General features: G+C 36.1%; 3 protein-coding genes across 5 annotated transcripts in view; 2 read left to right on the top strand and 1 right to left on the bottom strand.

Moving 5' to 3' along the window:
* Positions 1 to 5863, top strand: part of zgc:158766 (uncharacterized protein LOC100009641 homolog) — a 32384-nt gene extending 26521 nt beyond the window's left edge. Inside the window, exons 20-24 of one of the 2 annotated variants that reach the window (XM_047357082.1) lie at positions 449 to 565; positions 1251 to 1526; positions 1879 to 2108; positions 4294 to 4356; positions 5481 to 5863. In XM_047357082.1, coding sequence (XP_047213038.1) covers positions 449 to 565; positions 1251 to 1526; positions 1879 to 2108; positions 4294 to 4338 — 668 coding nt within the window. In that variant the 3' untranslated portion in view covers positions 4339 to 4356; positions 5481 to 5863. The remainder of the gene's footprint in view (positions 1 to 448; positions 566 to 1250; positions 1527 to 1878; positions 2109 to 4293; positions 4357 to 5480) is intronic. The other variant, XM_047357090.1, reaches the window with a different exon arrangement.
* A 168-nt stretch (positions 5864 to 6031) lies between these two features.
* Positions 6032 to 15894, bottom strand: si:ch211-269k10.4 (uncharacterized protein LOC100150242 homolog). 2 transcript variants are annotated; one of them, XM_047357139.1, is made up of 6 exons: positions 15764 to 15894; positions 10271 to 10461; positions 6864 to 6983; positions 6721 to 6777; positions 6528 to 6635; positions 6032 to 6416 (listed from the first exon to the last, which is right to left on the bottom strand). In XM_047357139.1, the coding sequence occupies exons 2-6, from the start codon at positions 10445 to 10447 to the stop codon at positions 6324 to 6326; spliced, it is 555 nt and encodes a 184-aa protein (XP_047213095.1). In that variant the 5' UTR covers positions 10448 to 10461; positions 15764 to 15894; the 3' UTR covers positions 6032 to 6323. The 2 variants fall into 2 exon arrangements, with proteins under 2 accessions (XP_047213095.1, XP_047213104.1); XM_047357148.1 differs by lacking the exon at positions 15764 to 15894 and adding an exon at positions 11781 to 11901.
* LOC124862921 lies at positions 12166 to 14506 on the top strand. Its single transcript, XM_047357126.1, has 7 exons — positions 12166 to 12238; positions 12319 to 12484; positions 12613 to 12705; positions 12801 to 12857; positions 13093 to 13203; positions 13288 to 13404; positions 13493 to 14506. The coding sequence occupies exons 2-7, from the start codon at positions 12323 to 12325 to the stop codon at positions 13520 to 13522; spliced, it is 570 nt and encodes a 189-aa protein (XP_047213082.1). The 5' UTR covers positions 12166 to 12238; positions 12319 to 12322; the 3' UTR covers positions 13523 to 14506.
* Positions 15895 to 15899: the final 5 nt, after the last annotated feature.

Genomic DNA, 15899 nt, shown 5'->3' on the forward strand with positions numbered 1-15899 from the left:
TTCCACGCTGAGTAGATGTAAAGGGCAGTTTTTCCAAAGATTTTCAGTGGGAGGCTGTGGTACTCCAATAAAAACCTTTGTTAAAGCCTTTTGCACATCTTTACCAGGGCTGTCAATAAATGTGGCTGGGACCGTAAATAGAAAGGATAGCAAAATAATAATGTAGCGAATAGAATAAGCCATTAAGCTAACTTTCGCCTGATGGATTAAATGGATATTTCATTCGAGTACTGCTTAGAAAGTGAGGCACTCCAGTAGCAATTTTCATCCTACATGGACTCATTTGGGCCGTTCCTTTTTGAGTTTATTGTGCTAAAAATCATTTATATTCTTGAAATATACTTTAACTTTCAGACAGATGGTCTCACAAAATCATTCAGAAATCCTTTGATTATATAACATGATCCTTTTCAGATATTTTTTTGTTTTCCTTTTTCATTCATTCTAGAGCTGCGAATGCGGGAGATGGTGTCCATGGGGATTGGAAATAAACCCTTTATGGACATTAAGCCCAGTGATGCAGCCATCAGTGACAGAGCCATTGACTACATCATGAAGGGGACAGGTAAGCAGTGCTCTTTTAATCTGATTTTACTCATTTTTGTTTTCATGAAACTATCCGTCTGTCACTTTGTAACCTAAAAAGGGATAATTTATGTTTTTTGGAGGGGAGGTTCTATGGAAAAAGTGTGAGTAGTTAACATCTTACCTGCAACCAGACATTACTTAGACTCTTGTTAGTTTGAGAAACAGAGAGAAGTTAACATTTCAAAGTTGAGTTAAAGGAGGGGTAGGTTTCAACAACTTAAATTTCTGAAGTTTTATATCAGTCATTTTATTTATAACTAGTCAGAGTAAATATATAAAGGAAATGTATAGGAATCAAAAATAATTCAAACTTTTTAGAATTGAGTTGTTTTAAGCCCAGGTTCCTCTCTAGCAAGGCAAAAGCTGAATTCTCTGATCACATCTAATTGCTCCTTCTATCAATGACGGAGGTCATTGATAGAACTGTCTGCTGCAGGTAAGGCACTCACTGCTAATAGGTGCTAATAGATCCCCTGTTTCAAAAATCCCAAATCCTTATTTATTTCTACTTAAACCAGAGCAAAATTATCTGTCAAAATGGTACCTGATTCGTGTCAGTAAATTAGTTTCCTTCCTTACCATCGGAAATGACTTATTCTGTTTCACATCAGTCTATTACGTACAATTCATGCATCTAATGTGTTTTTTGTTTCTACTCCTAGAGTGTCGGACGAGGGCGTCCATCGCGGTGTCGTCGTTCGAGCACTGCGCTGCATTTAAGAGGCCTCACTCCACCATCTCCAACAGTAGCAGCTCCTCCTCCAGCAGCCAGTCGTCCTCTTCCCTGCTGGGCTCACTCAACCTCCACCTCTACTCCTCGCCGTCCCACCCACACCAGTACCCGATGGGCAGTGTGGCCTCCTTCGCCCAGTGGCCATATGACTGCATAGAGGAGGACGAGCTGGAGCAGGACATCGGGAGCAGCCAGCCCTCCATGAGTCAGTGGCAACGCCATGTGCTTATTTTGAATGTTTAGCTAAAACAGCTTAAAAAATGGCTGCAGCACTCATTGGTTTATTTCAGATTTAATTGATCTTTTCCCTTATTCTTGTCTCTTTTCTATCTCATGAAGCATTAGTTGAAATCTTGTTAAAAAGTATGTATGCTGAATATACATTTTTAATTAAATGATAAAACTATAATAAGTGTCTCTGTTGAAGCTACCACTAGGAGCTACCAAAGACATAAAAAATTATAAAATGATCTCAATCTGTGTTAACATTTAAACGTTTTGCCTGCAGGTATTTTGTATTTTTTTCTTGAAGTATCTACTCTGTGTTTTTGTGGCAGTTACTGAAAGCTCAGAGACTTCCTCCTCCAAGTGCAACTCCAGTGACAGCGTGACTGGGCTGAGCACCCTCACCATTCCCGGACCCCCCAGCGTCTTCATGGAGACATTCAACAACAACGAGGCTTCTGATTTCCTCTGCTCCTCCACACCTAATCCATCCATCGCCTCCGTGTCGATGTTTCACAAAGATGAAGACCTCCAACCGCAGGGCACCAAGTTCATCACAGCGGTAAGTGCCTTTTTATCTGAAGCGCAGCAGCAGTCACACTCTGTGCTGTAGATGACAGTTTGTAAATGCAACATCTGGGTATTTCTTTTCTCAGGGTGCTCTTTAGTTGGCCTCACTTTGTCAAAATTTGCAGTCCAAAGAGACTTTTTCGCCTCTGCTGCTACTAAAGAATTGCAAAAACTACATGAGGCTTAGAGAAAAAGTTGTTTATTGAGTTTTAGAAATAACTGCAGTGTAAAACTTGCACCACAAATATGTTTTGGGGGATTCTGACCAAAAAACTTTAAAGGAAAGAGAATGAAAAGGTTTTCTTGAATTTAACATTATTTTTGTAAAATTAAGAATAAAACCACACCGTTTGCACCCTATTGACAAATAACATTTAAACTACTAGTGTTTGTATGGAAATTCTGCATAGGTATTGCATTTAAGTACACCAAAACATGCTCAACTATCTCTTTAATTTGCCTATCTACATCAAAAACACAGCTCAGTCTTATACCCTTTTTGGACAAAATAAAACCACTGTGTGGAGGAGAACTCTGCTGATTCAGATGTTTCTATGCCACCTTTTTTCCAGATGGGGATACATAATCTAACGCAGCTGGGTAGGTTTTCTGTGGCACATTTATGTCTCAATTTTGGCCAGTCGCGTGTCGTTTTATGATTCTTTTAAAATAAGATGCAGAGTTTGCAGAAGAGCAGAAAATTCAAAGAAACCCCTAGTCATGTCATTGCGTTTTGGCTACCTGTGTTTCCTGATAGAAGTGTTACACCTTTGCTTTTAACAGCTCCATAAAAAGTTAGAAGGAAAAAACAGAGGAGAACTTTTTGTATTTTAGCATTTATTAAACATTAAAAACAACATAACGTTTTGGATGCAGCTGCTGATACAAGCCAAAGTATAGCCGAGGTTTAAACAGTTTTAAAGATGAAATTCTTGTAAAGGAGCTTAAGACACACAAGTCTTTGACTTGTAACTAAGGCTATATTGTTGGCCATTAAAACACTGTAATTAAAGTTCCAGTTAGAGGTTTACACACCCTTATCATGGGCTCGAATATCAAATTAACGCTTTTAATGATGCTTTTAAATCGTTCTTTTTTTCTTTGTGGACTTATTGTAGAAAAATGCAGCTTTAAACAAATTTAAATTTATGCACCATTTGCTGTTGATTTTTGCTAATTATTATTACTGTTGATAATTTGGACAAAATAGTTTGTCTAGTGATGTGGTAATAAGGTTGCAACACTTAAATGATACTCTTAAACATAGTTATACACCCATATTAACATTGGGTTAAATGTTTTTTTTGCAAGAACACCTATCAACAAGCCTCCAGCATATTTCTGGCTGGATATCTTTTCTTACTGGGAGAGATCCTCAGCATCATGCTACCACACCCATGCTTGGCAGCAGTTTCACTATTCTTTGCTTTGAAAAATCACTTTAACTCCCCTAAACATTCTTCTTGAAACTGTGGCAAGACAGCTGAACATTTATATCATTTGATAAGATAGGCTGTCGTATAATATCTGCGAGAATTTCAACCATGCAGCCTTCTGGATGGTAAAGCTTGCAGAACTGTGGTCTAAGGAGAAAGGCTTTGATTAGATGTTGGCAGTTCAAACTTTACAAAGACATCAAAACTTCTGGAATGAATAAAGCAAGTTACAATAAGTAGATTTTCTCAAAGCTCTGACCTCAACCCTGCAAAAATCTGTACCATTTTTATCTGTCAGAAAATCAAACAACTTAAATAAATTCTACCACTTCTGCCAAGAGTAGTCGTCAGATATCTTGCCAGAATAATGCCAGAAGCTTTTTAACAGCTTAAAAAGGTGTGTGGTCAAGGCACAACTCGATCAGAGACATTTATTTCAATATAAGTGGGGTGTTTATTTAAATATTGAGCCACTCATTTTGATCCTGTGTGAAGTACAGGAAATGTAATAGAACTCCATATATAATATTACTGTGCATGCAACTCTTGTTAATCAACTTCACTGAATTGGTTTGTTATTTAAGGTGAGTGTATGTCAGGTTTTTACCATAACTGTGTTTGTTTCTTGCCCTATTGTTCTATTCAATATATTGTATTTTCCGTCTGAAGATTGAAAAGGACCGTTGAGGCTCTTGGTGTTTTACACCAATTCTATTTTTGTTGCTGTTTTGCTTCCACCAGAAAGCAGCCTCTCATGTAGCGGTCGGCCTCACTACAGTGGTCTGACTGGTGGGGTGTAACTCTGTAAGTAAGCTTGGTCACTGCAGTGAACATCTTTGTTGTTCTCTCTCCAACCCCATTGACATTTGTGAGACCTGAGTACTAATCTAAGCGAAAATATTTTTTGGGTTTTTTTTTTTGTAAACGCATGTTGCATGACAGTGTGTCCTGATAAGTTCAGTAGGCTCTCCTCCTGGTTGGGTTTATGCTCCTGTAAACGTCTGTCTGTCGGCTGCCTCAATCTTTTGTTTTTCTCTGTGAAGTTGACATCAAGGGGAAAATACAACCTGTGAAGTATCTCGTGTTCAGCATGTTTAAAATACATGCATGCTGTGGTGCAACCACCTTTTATGACTTTGAGGGGAATTTAACTGCATTATATTTGCCAGAACATTTTTTAATAAAACCATTAAACCTATTTATTGTTACATGCACTCTATAGGAACAGAAATTGAGTCAAATATTCTACCTTTGCACATTTTTAAATACACAAACGTTAGGTAAAACTTAAATAATAATAAAAATGCTTAATATTATTATTATCATTATACCTTTTTAGTTTTGTTTAATTAATTCAACATTTTATTCCTACTATTTATGCTTATATTTACACATTTTCTCCACTTTAGCTTTTTTTTTTACCCTGCATCCGCTTAATAATTCAATATTTACCATGCACATTTTGAAATTATTTTTGTATTTATAGTTTTTTATTTCTATATGATTTTATATTTTCTGTAGGACACTTGCATTTTAGTAGCAAGAATAATCAACTAACATAAAATTCAGATGTAAATGCAATCAATATGATATCAACAAAAATGACATGAATAATAATTAAAGAGCAGAAAAAAGTAAACAGCTGATAAAATGTAATTAAATTCAACAAAAAATTGATATTTATTACATGACTCATACGTTGTTTTTAAATTATGCACAGCTTAAAGTTTATTTTTAATCTATGTGATGCATGAACACCACATTACCATGTGAATGATTTTGAATGAAATAAGATTTCACAAAATCAACTCCGTTCTGTCACTGTCCTTGTTTGCACATTCACTCAACTTTTACTGCTGCAATTTATGTATTTTGACATACAATCATAATCAGTCTTTTTATGGTTGCGTTTCTGTCTTTCTTTGCAGTTGTGAAGTTTTCAAGACGGCCAGCGTATTTCACACCAGAGAGAAGATGGAAATAAGGGCGAGACGATTTTTTGGAGCACTAAGACTTTAAGAACGAAACTCAACGCAGAAAAAGGCATTTATTATGATACTGTAAATCATTGTCACTAACACCTGATATATATATATATATATATATATATGTCCATGTCATGGTACGCCACCGGTCTGTACATTTGATTTAACAAGATAGTTATGTGGTTATGTGTTTATATTGTAGATGTATTTTACAAATAACGTAGCAGACACTTTCAGACAATGCTTCAGTGCTGTATTCTTGTGACTTCTGAGTTACGACAAGTTTGTACAGATTAATAAAAAGCTTAAAGCTCCGACACATTGAAGATTGCTATTAAAGCTGTTATTTACCCTGACTAATGAAGGTTATCTGTGTGTGAATACGAGTGGCAGATATTTCCACAGATAATAAATAGCATGTGAACCTAAAACCATACTCTCACACACACAGAGGCCTCTGAGTACGCAAAGAACTGCAAAGGGAGACCCAATACTACCGTTACCCAAAGAGATGCAGAGTTTGAGGACGATGAGGTGTGGTTTTTGCCTTCATATGAGGGGAACTGACATTTGGTTACCACAGCTCTTGTGTTTTGCAAACCGTGTCAAAACATGAGACACAGACCACAACCCGGGCTACGCTGCAGGGGCTTTTGCTTCAGCAATGGAGACAAAGCCACACATGCATAAAAGGTGACACTGTCTCCTCTAAAGCGAGCAGTTCCCCAGTTTTCTATGCACAAAAAAGCTATACACAGGTAACTTACACACATTTAAGCAGTTTTATCATTTAGCATTTTTCTCTTTGAAGAACCAGATGCAAAGGACTGCAGAGAGGAAAGACTCGAGTCCCAACACGCACAGCCCCATCACTTCAATCTGTCACAGATAAAAACTTAATTAACACACAATATTAGTACATTGAAATTATATGCTGTATATTAGATTATGCTTACAAAAGTCTAATAATTAGTTTTGGGTTATTCTTACTCTAAGAGACAAATCGTTATCTCTATTCCAATGAGACAGGTCGACGCTTATCAGGATCGCTCCGATAAGGGCAAAAACAATGCAGCCACAGTTAACCGCAAATGAAACCTGCAATGAAAAACAATATTCATTATTTTATTTTATTTTTCTAGATAAATAAAAAAATGTGTAAAACTGGTTGGCTTTCACTCACAGTCAGTAACACTGGATATTTGAACAACAGGTTGGAAACAAGTCCAGCTATTACAAACTGTAAAGAAGGAGGATGTAGGTTAGACGCCCATTCATTCTGTTGTAATTTGTTATGTTTTAGTTCTGATTGGAGCAAAAACTTACAAGCACTCCGGTCAGCTGTGACACTCTGAACATAGTGAAAAGAGACTGGCCCATTTCCTGTGTTGCAGCAAAGAGAAGCCCCACTCCCACACTGAGGATGCCGCTCATTATCTGCAGAGACTGAGAAGACAAAGTGAAGAGTAAAAAAATGTCAGCTTACATACTAAACTGGGTCATGTAGTTCAGTGATCAGGTTGAAGTTGCAGTAGATAATTGCAGGTAACATCGTACATGTCATTGAATGAGCAGTCAGAATGACTACAATGGGAGAATATCAGCATATAAGGCACACAAAGTTTTGATCCAAGCCTTAAGAGTCATTTGTCTTCTCTTGATGTGCAACGAGAAATTGCATAATGTTTCCTTTGTCAGCTTGCTACCAACAAATAACCGTGTGAACCTTATTGAGAGGCTTTTTGTAAAAAAAAAACTGTTGATCAGTATCTGAGATATACATTATGTTCTTTACATAGTGTGGTAATACGTTTGCGACAACTAATGATTTTTTACATTTTTTTCTTTAAAAGCACCATTATATCCCAGTCCCAGGTGGTGAGATCCAGGAAAAGGATCTGAGAAGATAATGAGGCAGTGCTGAAGTGAGATGTTTATTGTAGATCAGGAGCAAAAGAACGTGACGAACAAAGAAGCTTGTATTGGCGTTTGAACATTTTTCAAAGTAGAATAGAATGAGTCACTCTGATCCACCAGAGTTTCCCTACTATGGTTCCTTCGGGGGTCAAAGGTTTCAAAGTACATCAAAATATGTGATTATTTAAATAAAATTGGAAACATGCAAAAAGTAGAAACGTAAATGTAGAAATAACAGAAGAGAGAAAAAACCTAAATTTTAATTCATCATATGTGAAAATCTTACCATGAAATGTTAGTGTTTGGAGGTAGGGGGAGGGTTACTCCAGAGTGTTCAGCAGCCTTATAACAGGTTTCCTTCCAGGACTGACATGTTTTTAACTCTCCCTTCCCATCAACTCCTTCTTAAATGAAATCATCCCCTCAGCATGATGTTGCTACCACTGTGTTTCAGTGTGGGGATGGTGTGTTCAGGGTGATGTGTACCATCCATATTCAACTGCATGTAGCATTTTGCATGTGGACACAAAAGTTCTGTTTTGGTCTCGTTTGACCAGAGTATCTTTTTCCACATGTTTCCTTTGTCCCTTACATGATTTGTGGCAACTTTAAATTAGATTTCTATTACTAGCCTACAGATTCTTCCAGCTGTTGATCTCTGCAGCTCCTCCAGAGTTACTACAGACCACTTGGCTGGATCTCCAGTTAATGCTCTCCATGTATACTGAGAATAACGAACACGCATGGAGTCTAATAACTGATAAAGGGACTTCAGAAGGCAAGTGGTTGCACTGGATTTTACTTAGTGGTCCCACACTTTTCAGATTTTTAAATTGAACAAAAAGTATTTCCTCCGTCAATTTAATAGGGGCTAAATAGATTTAGAAATGTTTCTCCTGAATTTGTTTTATGATGATAATTGGGGTCGCCACTAATGACTGAGGCACCACGGACTTTATGAAAAAACAATTTCTAAAACTGGATTTGTTTCTCCACTGAATGGTAAAATTAAAAACATTCTCAGTGTGAGATGACGTTACTGCAGTGAGAGAAGAATTTATTTTAAGGCCTTTCACAGATCCTCAGTCAATTTCAGTGTGCATACTTCTGTTCCTCATTCCAGTTTTATTGTGTTTGCACACAAAACAACTGTTATTTAACATTTTAATATTATAATCCTGAGGAAAACAAAATTGTAGATTGTCGTTTCATTTTTATTTTAGCTATATATCTTTCTGAAGATAAAGAGATTTTTGTGTAAGATATTTAGTGTAAGATGTGAAAAAGTACATTTTTATGGGCAGAAAAGTGTGACTGCTGCACAGTTTTGGAGCATTGGACTATGAGGTGTGAAACTTTGCACATATATGAGGCACAAAAAAACCTAAACCAAGAACTTCCTCTTTTTGGTGCCCAGAGGAGAAGAAACACACTTATGTGCTATTTTTTATATCCGTGTTGTCTCGACCTCCATCTTAATGTGCCTGCTGTATCTCAGATGAACTGTTTTATAAATCTTGGTGTTTTTTTCCTCTAAGTAAGCACTTAGACTGAAGGCTTCTCCTGCACACCAAAAAACATGCATTCATATATCACATCTTAAAATCTCATCAGATGAGATGCAGCTGTCCTAGAAACAACAAGCTTCTGAGATGTAGGACATTTAAACCTCTAGCTCTTCGTCGTTAGCACTGCATTTGCCGTGTGTGTGTTTGTAGCACTCATGTTGACGTTGATCTCAATAAGAAATTGTTGTTTTATAGCTTTTACGGTTGGGCCCATAAGTTTACATACACTGACAGAACTTCTAATATTTCTGAAACTTAAGGTAAACTGTCAAACAATTGAACCTTATCAAATATTTCGCTAAGCTAGTTGTTGATTCAGCCCGCTTTAACATCAAGCTAAGCAACAAGTTTTTGGTCTATCTTGCATGAACTGCATGTTTATTTGTGCCAAACTGGCCCAGGAAAACGGATGTTAGAAAATAGAGATAGACACACTTCAGAATATTAATATTTTGCTGCAGTAGGCAATGGCAGGTCAACGTGGCCTCACTGTTTTGTTGGTACGTTCAAACTAACCAGTAACTAACCATAAACTTTATACCCTTTTACACTGTTAGCAAAATGTTCTTATGTTATCATTATGTTATTGGCTTTATTGCATTTAAAATGGTCAAATTGATAACCTTGTTGTATGTTATTCATTTTTATTATTACATTCTTAGTTGCTACACCATAGTTTAGATTCAACAAAATCTCTAATTTTTCACTAATTGAGAGTTTGAATGTTGTTTATTGGTATTTACATTTCTTCAGATATCTTTTTATATCATTGTCTTGGCTTATAAAGTTTAGCTAGCTTCTCCCACGGATCTTTTGAAATTTATTCTCCTTTTCTGAATCCAGCAATACCAGTGCAGTGCTGCATAAAACATACAGAGGTCCATCAGGAGCCCAGAAAATCGCTTATTTTTTATACACAAATAAAAACTACAAGTACACAGATCACAGGTGAGGATGGCTATCTTTAGAGGTCATCTAAACCATGTGTATCAGCTTGTTGATCATTGTCAAGCCAAAATTTCAAGGTTATGTAAGCTTCTGATCGGGGTCATTTGCATAGTTTCTGCATCATTATGGTCTAAAGAGGAGCAAACATTATTGGTCCTTTTTTCATTCTCTTACCAGGAGTGAAAGAAAGGTTTGTGTATTATTCATTCATATATATTTAAAAGAAATTAGAAACTCTGCCAGGGTATCCAAACATCTGAGCACGGCTATATGTGTTTCATAATCCTTTCACAATCTTACCCCCAACACAGCTGGTTGTTTCTGCAACAAGTTGTGCATTTGGCCTTTTTCATCTGGCAGCATCTCTGAAGCCTGGTAATATCGGACCAGACACGGCGTGGAAGGAAGTTGTCTCCTTCCTTTTTGCAATGGAACATCTTCCTCATGGATGTCCATGTCTATATCGGCAGAGGCCATGGTGCTTCTTTAACCTGCAGGGATAGCCTCATAATTATCTATATTTCAATGCTTTTGTTTCATTTCAGTAGCTTTAAGAAAAAGTGATGGTTACAGTTTTTGGGCGATGTACGGTTGGGCTGAAAAACTGCAGTAAAAGGTACATCTCAATAAAAAAGACATTTTTTCCAGTAATTTAATTAAAATAGTCAAATATATTATCATAGATTCTCTACATGTAGATTAATTTTTTGTGTTTATTTTGATATTTATGACTTCCATCAAATGAAAACTAAAAACATTATTTTGTCAGGAAATTTGAATATTACATAAAAACAATAAAAATTACTGTAAAAACAAAAGTGTTGTACTATTATATACACAATCATGGTGAAGACTGGTGAACGCCCTCCACAAGAAGAGTAAGCTACAAAGGGTCACTTTTAAAGAAGCTGGCTGTATCCAAGCATATTATTGGATAAAATAAATGTTGCATTTAATTAGCAAATCAATGTCCCAGAATCTAATGAAAGAGTGAAAAGAATCTCCAGACACCCTGATGCTTTGAGTCCAGTTTCCAAAGTGATGACTGAGATAGCAATGTCATTAACAGAAAAATTTGAAATGTTAAGAGGAGTTTATGTTTCCCTTTGCTAACAAGCCTCATGGAGATGCCAGTTAAATTTTTCAGCAATACTGCCAAAAGTACCAATATCTGTTTTATTGACCATGTAATCATAGAGAACTATATTATGCATACTTTTCAGACGGCCAATATTTCTGTATTACAAATCCTATTCTGATTGATCTCATGCAATGTTATATTTGAGAAGGTGAATTTGGGCTTTTTATTAGCTGTAAGCTATAATCATCTAAATTAACAGAAACAGACACTTGAAATATATCACTCTTTTTCTGATGAATCTATGTAATATGAGTTTCACTTTAAATTAAATTATTCAAACAAAATAACTTTTCAAAGATTTTGAGATTCATTGAGATGTATCTGTATTATATAGCCTCTAATTATGATAAATAATTATGAACAAAAGGACATGACTATTTTACATATTCCAAAAAATAGGAAATGGCAGTTCATGCATATTGCATTTGATTTCAGAAAGCAGCAGTGCACCACGTTTTCCTGCTATTTAGGGTTGTCTCTGTATAGGAGACGGCTTTTACATCCTATAAGTCCTAAGAAATGCTTTTCTTTGCACACTGAATCCTTGCAAAATTTTAATCTGTAAAACTGTAAAATATCTCAGATGCCCTCCTGCTTAAATTGTCAAATTGTTTAAGTCATCTCTTTGCTGTTTAATTTGAAAAATATATTTTGAAACAACATTCTTACCGTGCTTCGCTCGAAGAGTATCTAATTTGCTGTCAGTCTCAGGCAAGGGTCTCACCCTACAGACATAAGTTCTACTTCCCTAAAAACACTTACACATGAGGTCATCACCCACTTTAATTTCCTCACCCTGACACTCGTCTCTGCATAACTGTTAAATTTAGCCAAAAGCAGCTCTTTCTGTGCTTTTCTGTTTTCCTTGTTAAATAAATGCACTCTTCAGAAATAAACTTATTCTGCATAAATAGGTTCAACTTTTAAAAGTTAAAATATTTGTCCAAAGCTGTATGCGTGCAAACCATCATGTGGTTTTTAAGAGATGGTGGGGGTGTAGTGTGAAGGTGAGAGAGAGAGATAGTCATCCAGAGAAGAGAATTGGCGTTCGAGGTCATTTCCTTGTCGAACTAATGAGACTAAGCTGCAGATTTCAGGTGTGAATCGAGCAAAGGACGAATAGATAGGTAAAGCTGGCTTTAATGAAAACATTAAGAACTAATCACAATCAGCAACATCAGCTGCATTGATATTTTAAACTTTACAGGAGAATGAGGAAGACATTTATTTGTGATGAATCAATTATCATCACCATCCCAATCGGAAGCCTGAAGAATATTCAGGAGGGTCAGCTGATGCCGGAGAACTTCCACTGTGTGTTCAGGGATAACTTCAAGGTGTTTGCTGTCAGAGGAAAGCCGAAACCACTCGGGGTAAGTTTAACTGCCTTACGCTGTAGATTTAATATGGTCAGGTGCTTTTCTCCCATAATTCCACAAAATCTACTGATTATCTGCCTTTTCTTTCATTTTCCTTTTTGTTTTTTTTAAATAAAAAATAGGCAGCCCAAGCAATTGGTAGTATGTTTCTTATCACCCTTGGACTGATTTCCTCAGGATCATTCACCATCGCATACTCTGTCATAAGTGTTCTGGTAAAACTATTTAAAATGACTACAAATTTAGCCATTTTTGTTTTATCTTGTATTATTTAAATTCCACTAAATTGATATAATGTTTGTTTTATTAGTTTTTGATCTCCGGCATGGTGTCCTTTGCTGCAGGAAAATGTTCAAACATGCATATGGTAAGTCAGATAATTTATGATAAAGAGTTAAAGAAGTTCCTCTAAAAAAGGCTAATGCCGATTGTATTTGAACAGCTTCAGTTTGTTTGAGAGTCATGTATTTATTTCTACACCACTGATATAAATGTCTAAATGGTGTGGTGATCTGACTTGTTCTAATACAGCAAGAATTTACAGCTCATGCTGCATCTCATGTTGGAGTTATTTGCCAACTCAGTTTTCTCCCACTTTGCAGGCCAAGCTGTCCTTCTCTATGAACATCATCTGCTTCTTTAGTTCACTGGTGATTTTTTCTCTCTGTGTGGCCGATCTTAATTCTTTAAGTTATGAATCAACTCCGAAGCAGGTAGATACAGAATCTTTACCATTCATTCAGTCAAATGTTGCTCAGCAGGATTCTAAGTATTTGGTTCTTTTGTGTTCGGTCCAGTTAGCTAATGGGATTGTCGGCCTGATCATGACTCTGCTCGTCTTTGAATGTATGATTTCGCTGTTCTTGATCTACTGGTTGAGTAAAGCTGTGTGCAGAGAACATTTCAACACCTTGGTATGCATGTCCCTTTTTTTATATAAACCTCTGCTATACATATAAGAGAACATGTAAACTCATAACGCTGTGTTGTTTTGTTCTGCAGCCCATCATAATGCTGAAGCAGGGGGACTGAATGATAAACAAGGAGCAAAACCAGAAATGATCAACTCCTGTCTACGTTTTTGTTTCACAGACTTAAACTGCAGCTGGGTGTCAGAAATTTGCTCTTTGCTGTTTTGCTCGAAATACAATCAATGAATCAATGGAAAAGTATATAATATAAATGGCTTTCTGTTTATGTACAATTTCTCGTTGTTTAACACAGGTAGGCTACTCATGATAGTATTACATTAGAAAAGGTTATATTCAGCTGCACCGACTGATGTCAGGTGGCTTTGAAATGACTTTACAGTTCCTTAAAGTCTTTTTCAAACTTTCCACAAAAAAAAACAACTCTGTACTTTTTCTAACCAAGGACAAAATATGTAGAAAGAAACCTCAGTTTGGAAATGGGTTATTTTCTGTTTTAGAACTATAGGTAGGAATCGAGGAAAGCCTTTTGCAAGCTGAACTGCAGTAGAAAAAAACAATTTAAATACTGTAAGTATTAAAAACTGTGAATGGTTGCTTGACCATATTGTGTTTGTAAATCATCTGGTCAATTTTTCCAACTCACAATTGTATGTCGATACTTTGTTAATGTTTTGTCTTCTTTCTAATCAAAAAAACCAAAACAAAAGGAACATCAAAATATTTCATGTAAATGCAACATTTTACCAAATGTACCTTTTTAAAGAAAAATACATTGAAAAGAGATGTTATGTATTTTTATATAAACATAAGCTAATTCATGTTTTCATTATATACAAAATACTGATTTTTACTCTGTGCTCATGGTGTAAAATACTGCTGAGCTATAATAATGCAAAATAATAACACTTCTAATTTGTTTATGACACGCAAAACTTACAACATCCTGCTTTCTATGAGAGAATAGCTTAGGCACACATGGGAAAATGCTTAGAGATCATTTAATGTTTATTAAAAAAAAAAAAAAAACTTCTGCAAAATGTGTCATAATTTCTACAGATGATAATTTGGGTTGGGGGTATGCAAAGCCACGGTCATCACTCTAAGCGTTTAGACACATATTAATTAATTTCTTTAAAATTAGAATTTCCTAATATTTAGAAGATGTTTACTTGGTTGTGTTGTATTTAAGGGGACCCCTCGGAAGCCGATGTACAGCCATGAGTGACCGCAAGAGGGAGACAAGCATGAAACAAATCAAGCTGTTGTTTCATCTTTTTTCCTGGAAAACGTGTTTATTAAGAATTATAAAGCTTTTTTATCTACCTCAGTTTTCCATAACGAATTATTGGTGATAGGTTCTACATATGATAGTAACAACAAAAAACTGGACAATGTTGCTAATTCGGTTTTATAAATTTAACCTACATTTCCTTTTCACGCGGGCATACATTTATTTATATTCTCCTCACTCATTGTGTTTAATATTACACCTGATGGTTTTAAAAGCGATTTCTCATGGTTTAAAGTCCTTCAGTTTAGTGATGTGCCAACCATGACTGGGCCAGCTTACTGTGCTGACTCACTTGAACATTTAATCAGATCCTGTCACAGAGGATTTTTATACTCTTTTTTTTTCCTAATGTATAAGCAGTAGATGTCTGAAAGCTTTCACTGAGTTAATTAATGTCAATCAACAACTCAGGTGCAAAGCAACCTGAGTCGTTGCAATTGTAGCACATCTTTATTAGCAAAGCAAAAAACATGCTAATCTGATGGACTTTCAGATTAGCAGATTTAATTTTAGATGATGAGAACAAGTATGACTGCTCATATTCCTTCTTGTCTGTAGAAGGATGCATTTGTGAAATAGGATTTGCTTCACAATCCTCTCAAGGCTGCAGTTATCCTTGTTGCATTCAAACCTTTTTCTAACACACTTTTGCCTTCCGCTTAACTTTCCAATAATATGCTTGTATACAGCACTTTGTGAACAGCCAGTTTATTTAGCATTGGCATTTTGTGTCTAACCCTTATTGTGGAGGGTATCAACCACTGTCTGTCTGACAGTTGTGAAGCCAGAAGTATTTTCCATGCTGTTGTAGCCCATAACAGGGCCACAAATATTCAGTATTTAAAATCTTCTTTTATTGGTCTTATATAATTCTCACATTTTCTTAGCCGCTGGGGTTTTAAATAGCTGTAAGCCATAATCAACAAAAAGACACAGTATGCAGTGAAACTTTATAAGTTTAATGTTTAATTAATGAACTTTTAGATAATAAAATATATCCATATGCATGCATGTGCTAGAGGTAAAGAGCCTGAAAGAACCGGTTCTTACTGATGGGTCGACGGAAATGAACCAGATCACAGTCAGAAACCCGATTTCCCATACCCGCACACAGCGACCAGTCTGCACAGGATGATAAGGTCGAGCACAACTCTTCCGCTTTGTGATTGTGAAGCTCCCCGACAAA

This window comes from Girardinichthys multiradiatus, chromosome 3 (assembly GCF_021462225.1).
Source record: "Girardinichthys multiradiatus isolate DD_20200921_A chromosome 3, DD_fGirMul_XY1, whole genome shotgun sequence".
NCBI classification, from domain to species: domain Eukaryota; kingdom Metazoa; phylum Chordata; class Actinopteri; order Cyprinodontiformes; family Goodeidae; genus Girardinichthys; species Girardinichthys multiradiatus.

Bases quoted from the DNA above. Each gene is read 5' to 3' on its own strand.
- si:ch211-269k10.4 (XM_047357139.1), bottom strand. From the start codon at position 10,447: ATGGCCTCTGCCGATATAGACATGGACATCCATGAGGAAGATGTTCCA. The intron at 6,778-6,863 runs GTAAGTTTTTGC...CCTTCTTTACAG, and splicing joins CACAGCTGACCGGAGTGCTT to TTTGTAATAGCTGGACTTGT. The intron at 6,636-6,720 runs GTGAGTGAAAGC...TTTTCATTGCAG, and splicing joins AATATCCAGTGTTACTGACT to GTTTCATTTGCGGTTAACTG.
- LOC124862921 (XM_047357126.1), top strand. From the start codon at position 12,323: ATGAGGAAGACATTTATTTGTGATGAATCAATTATCATCACCATCCCA. The intron at 12,485-12,612 runs GTAAGTTTAACT...AATAAAAAATAG, and splicing joins GAAAGCCGAAACCACTCGGG to GCAGCCCAAGCAATTGGTAG. The intron at 12,706-12,800 runs GTAAAACTATTT...TTGTTTTATTAG, and splicing joins ACTCTGTCATAAGTGTTCTG to TTTTTGATCTCCGGCATGGT.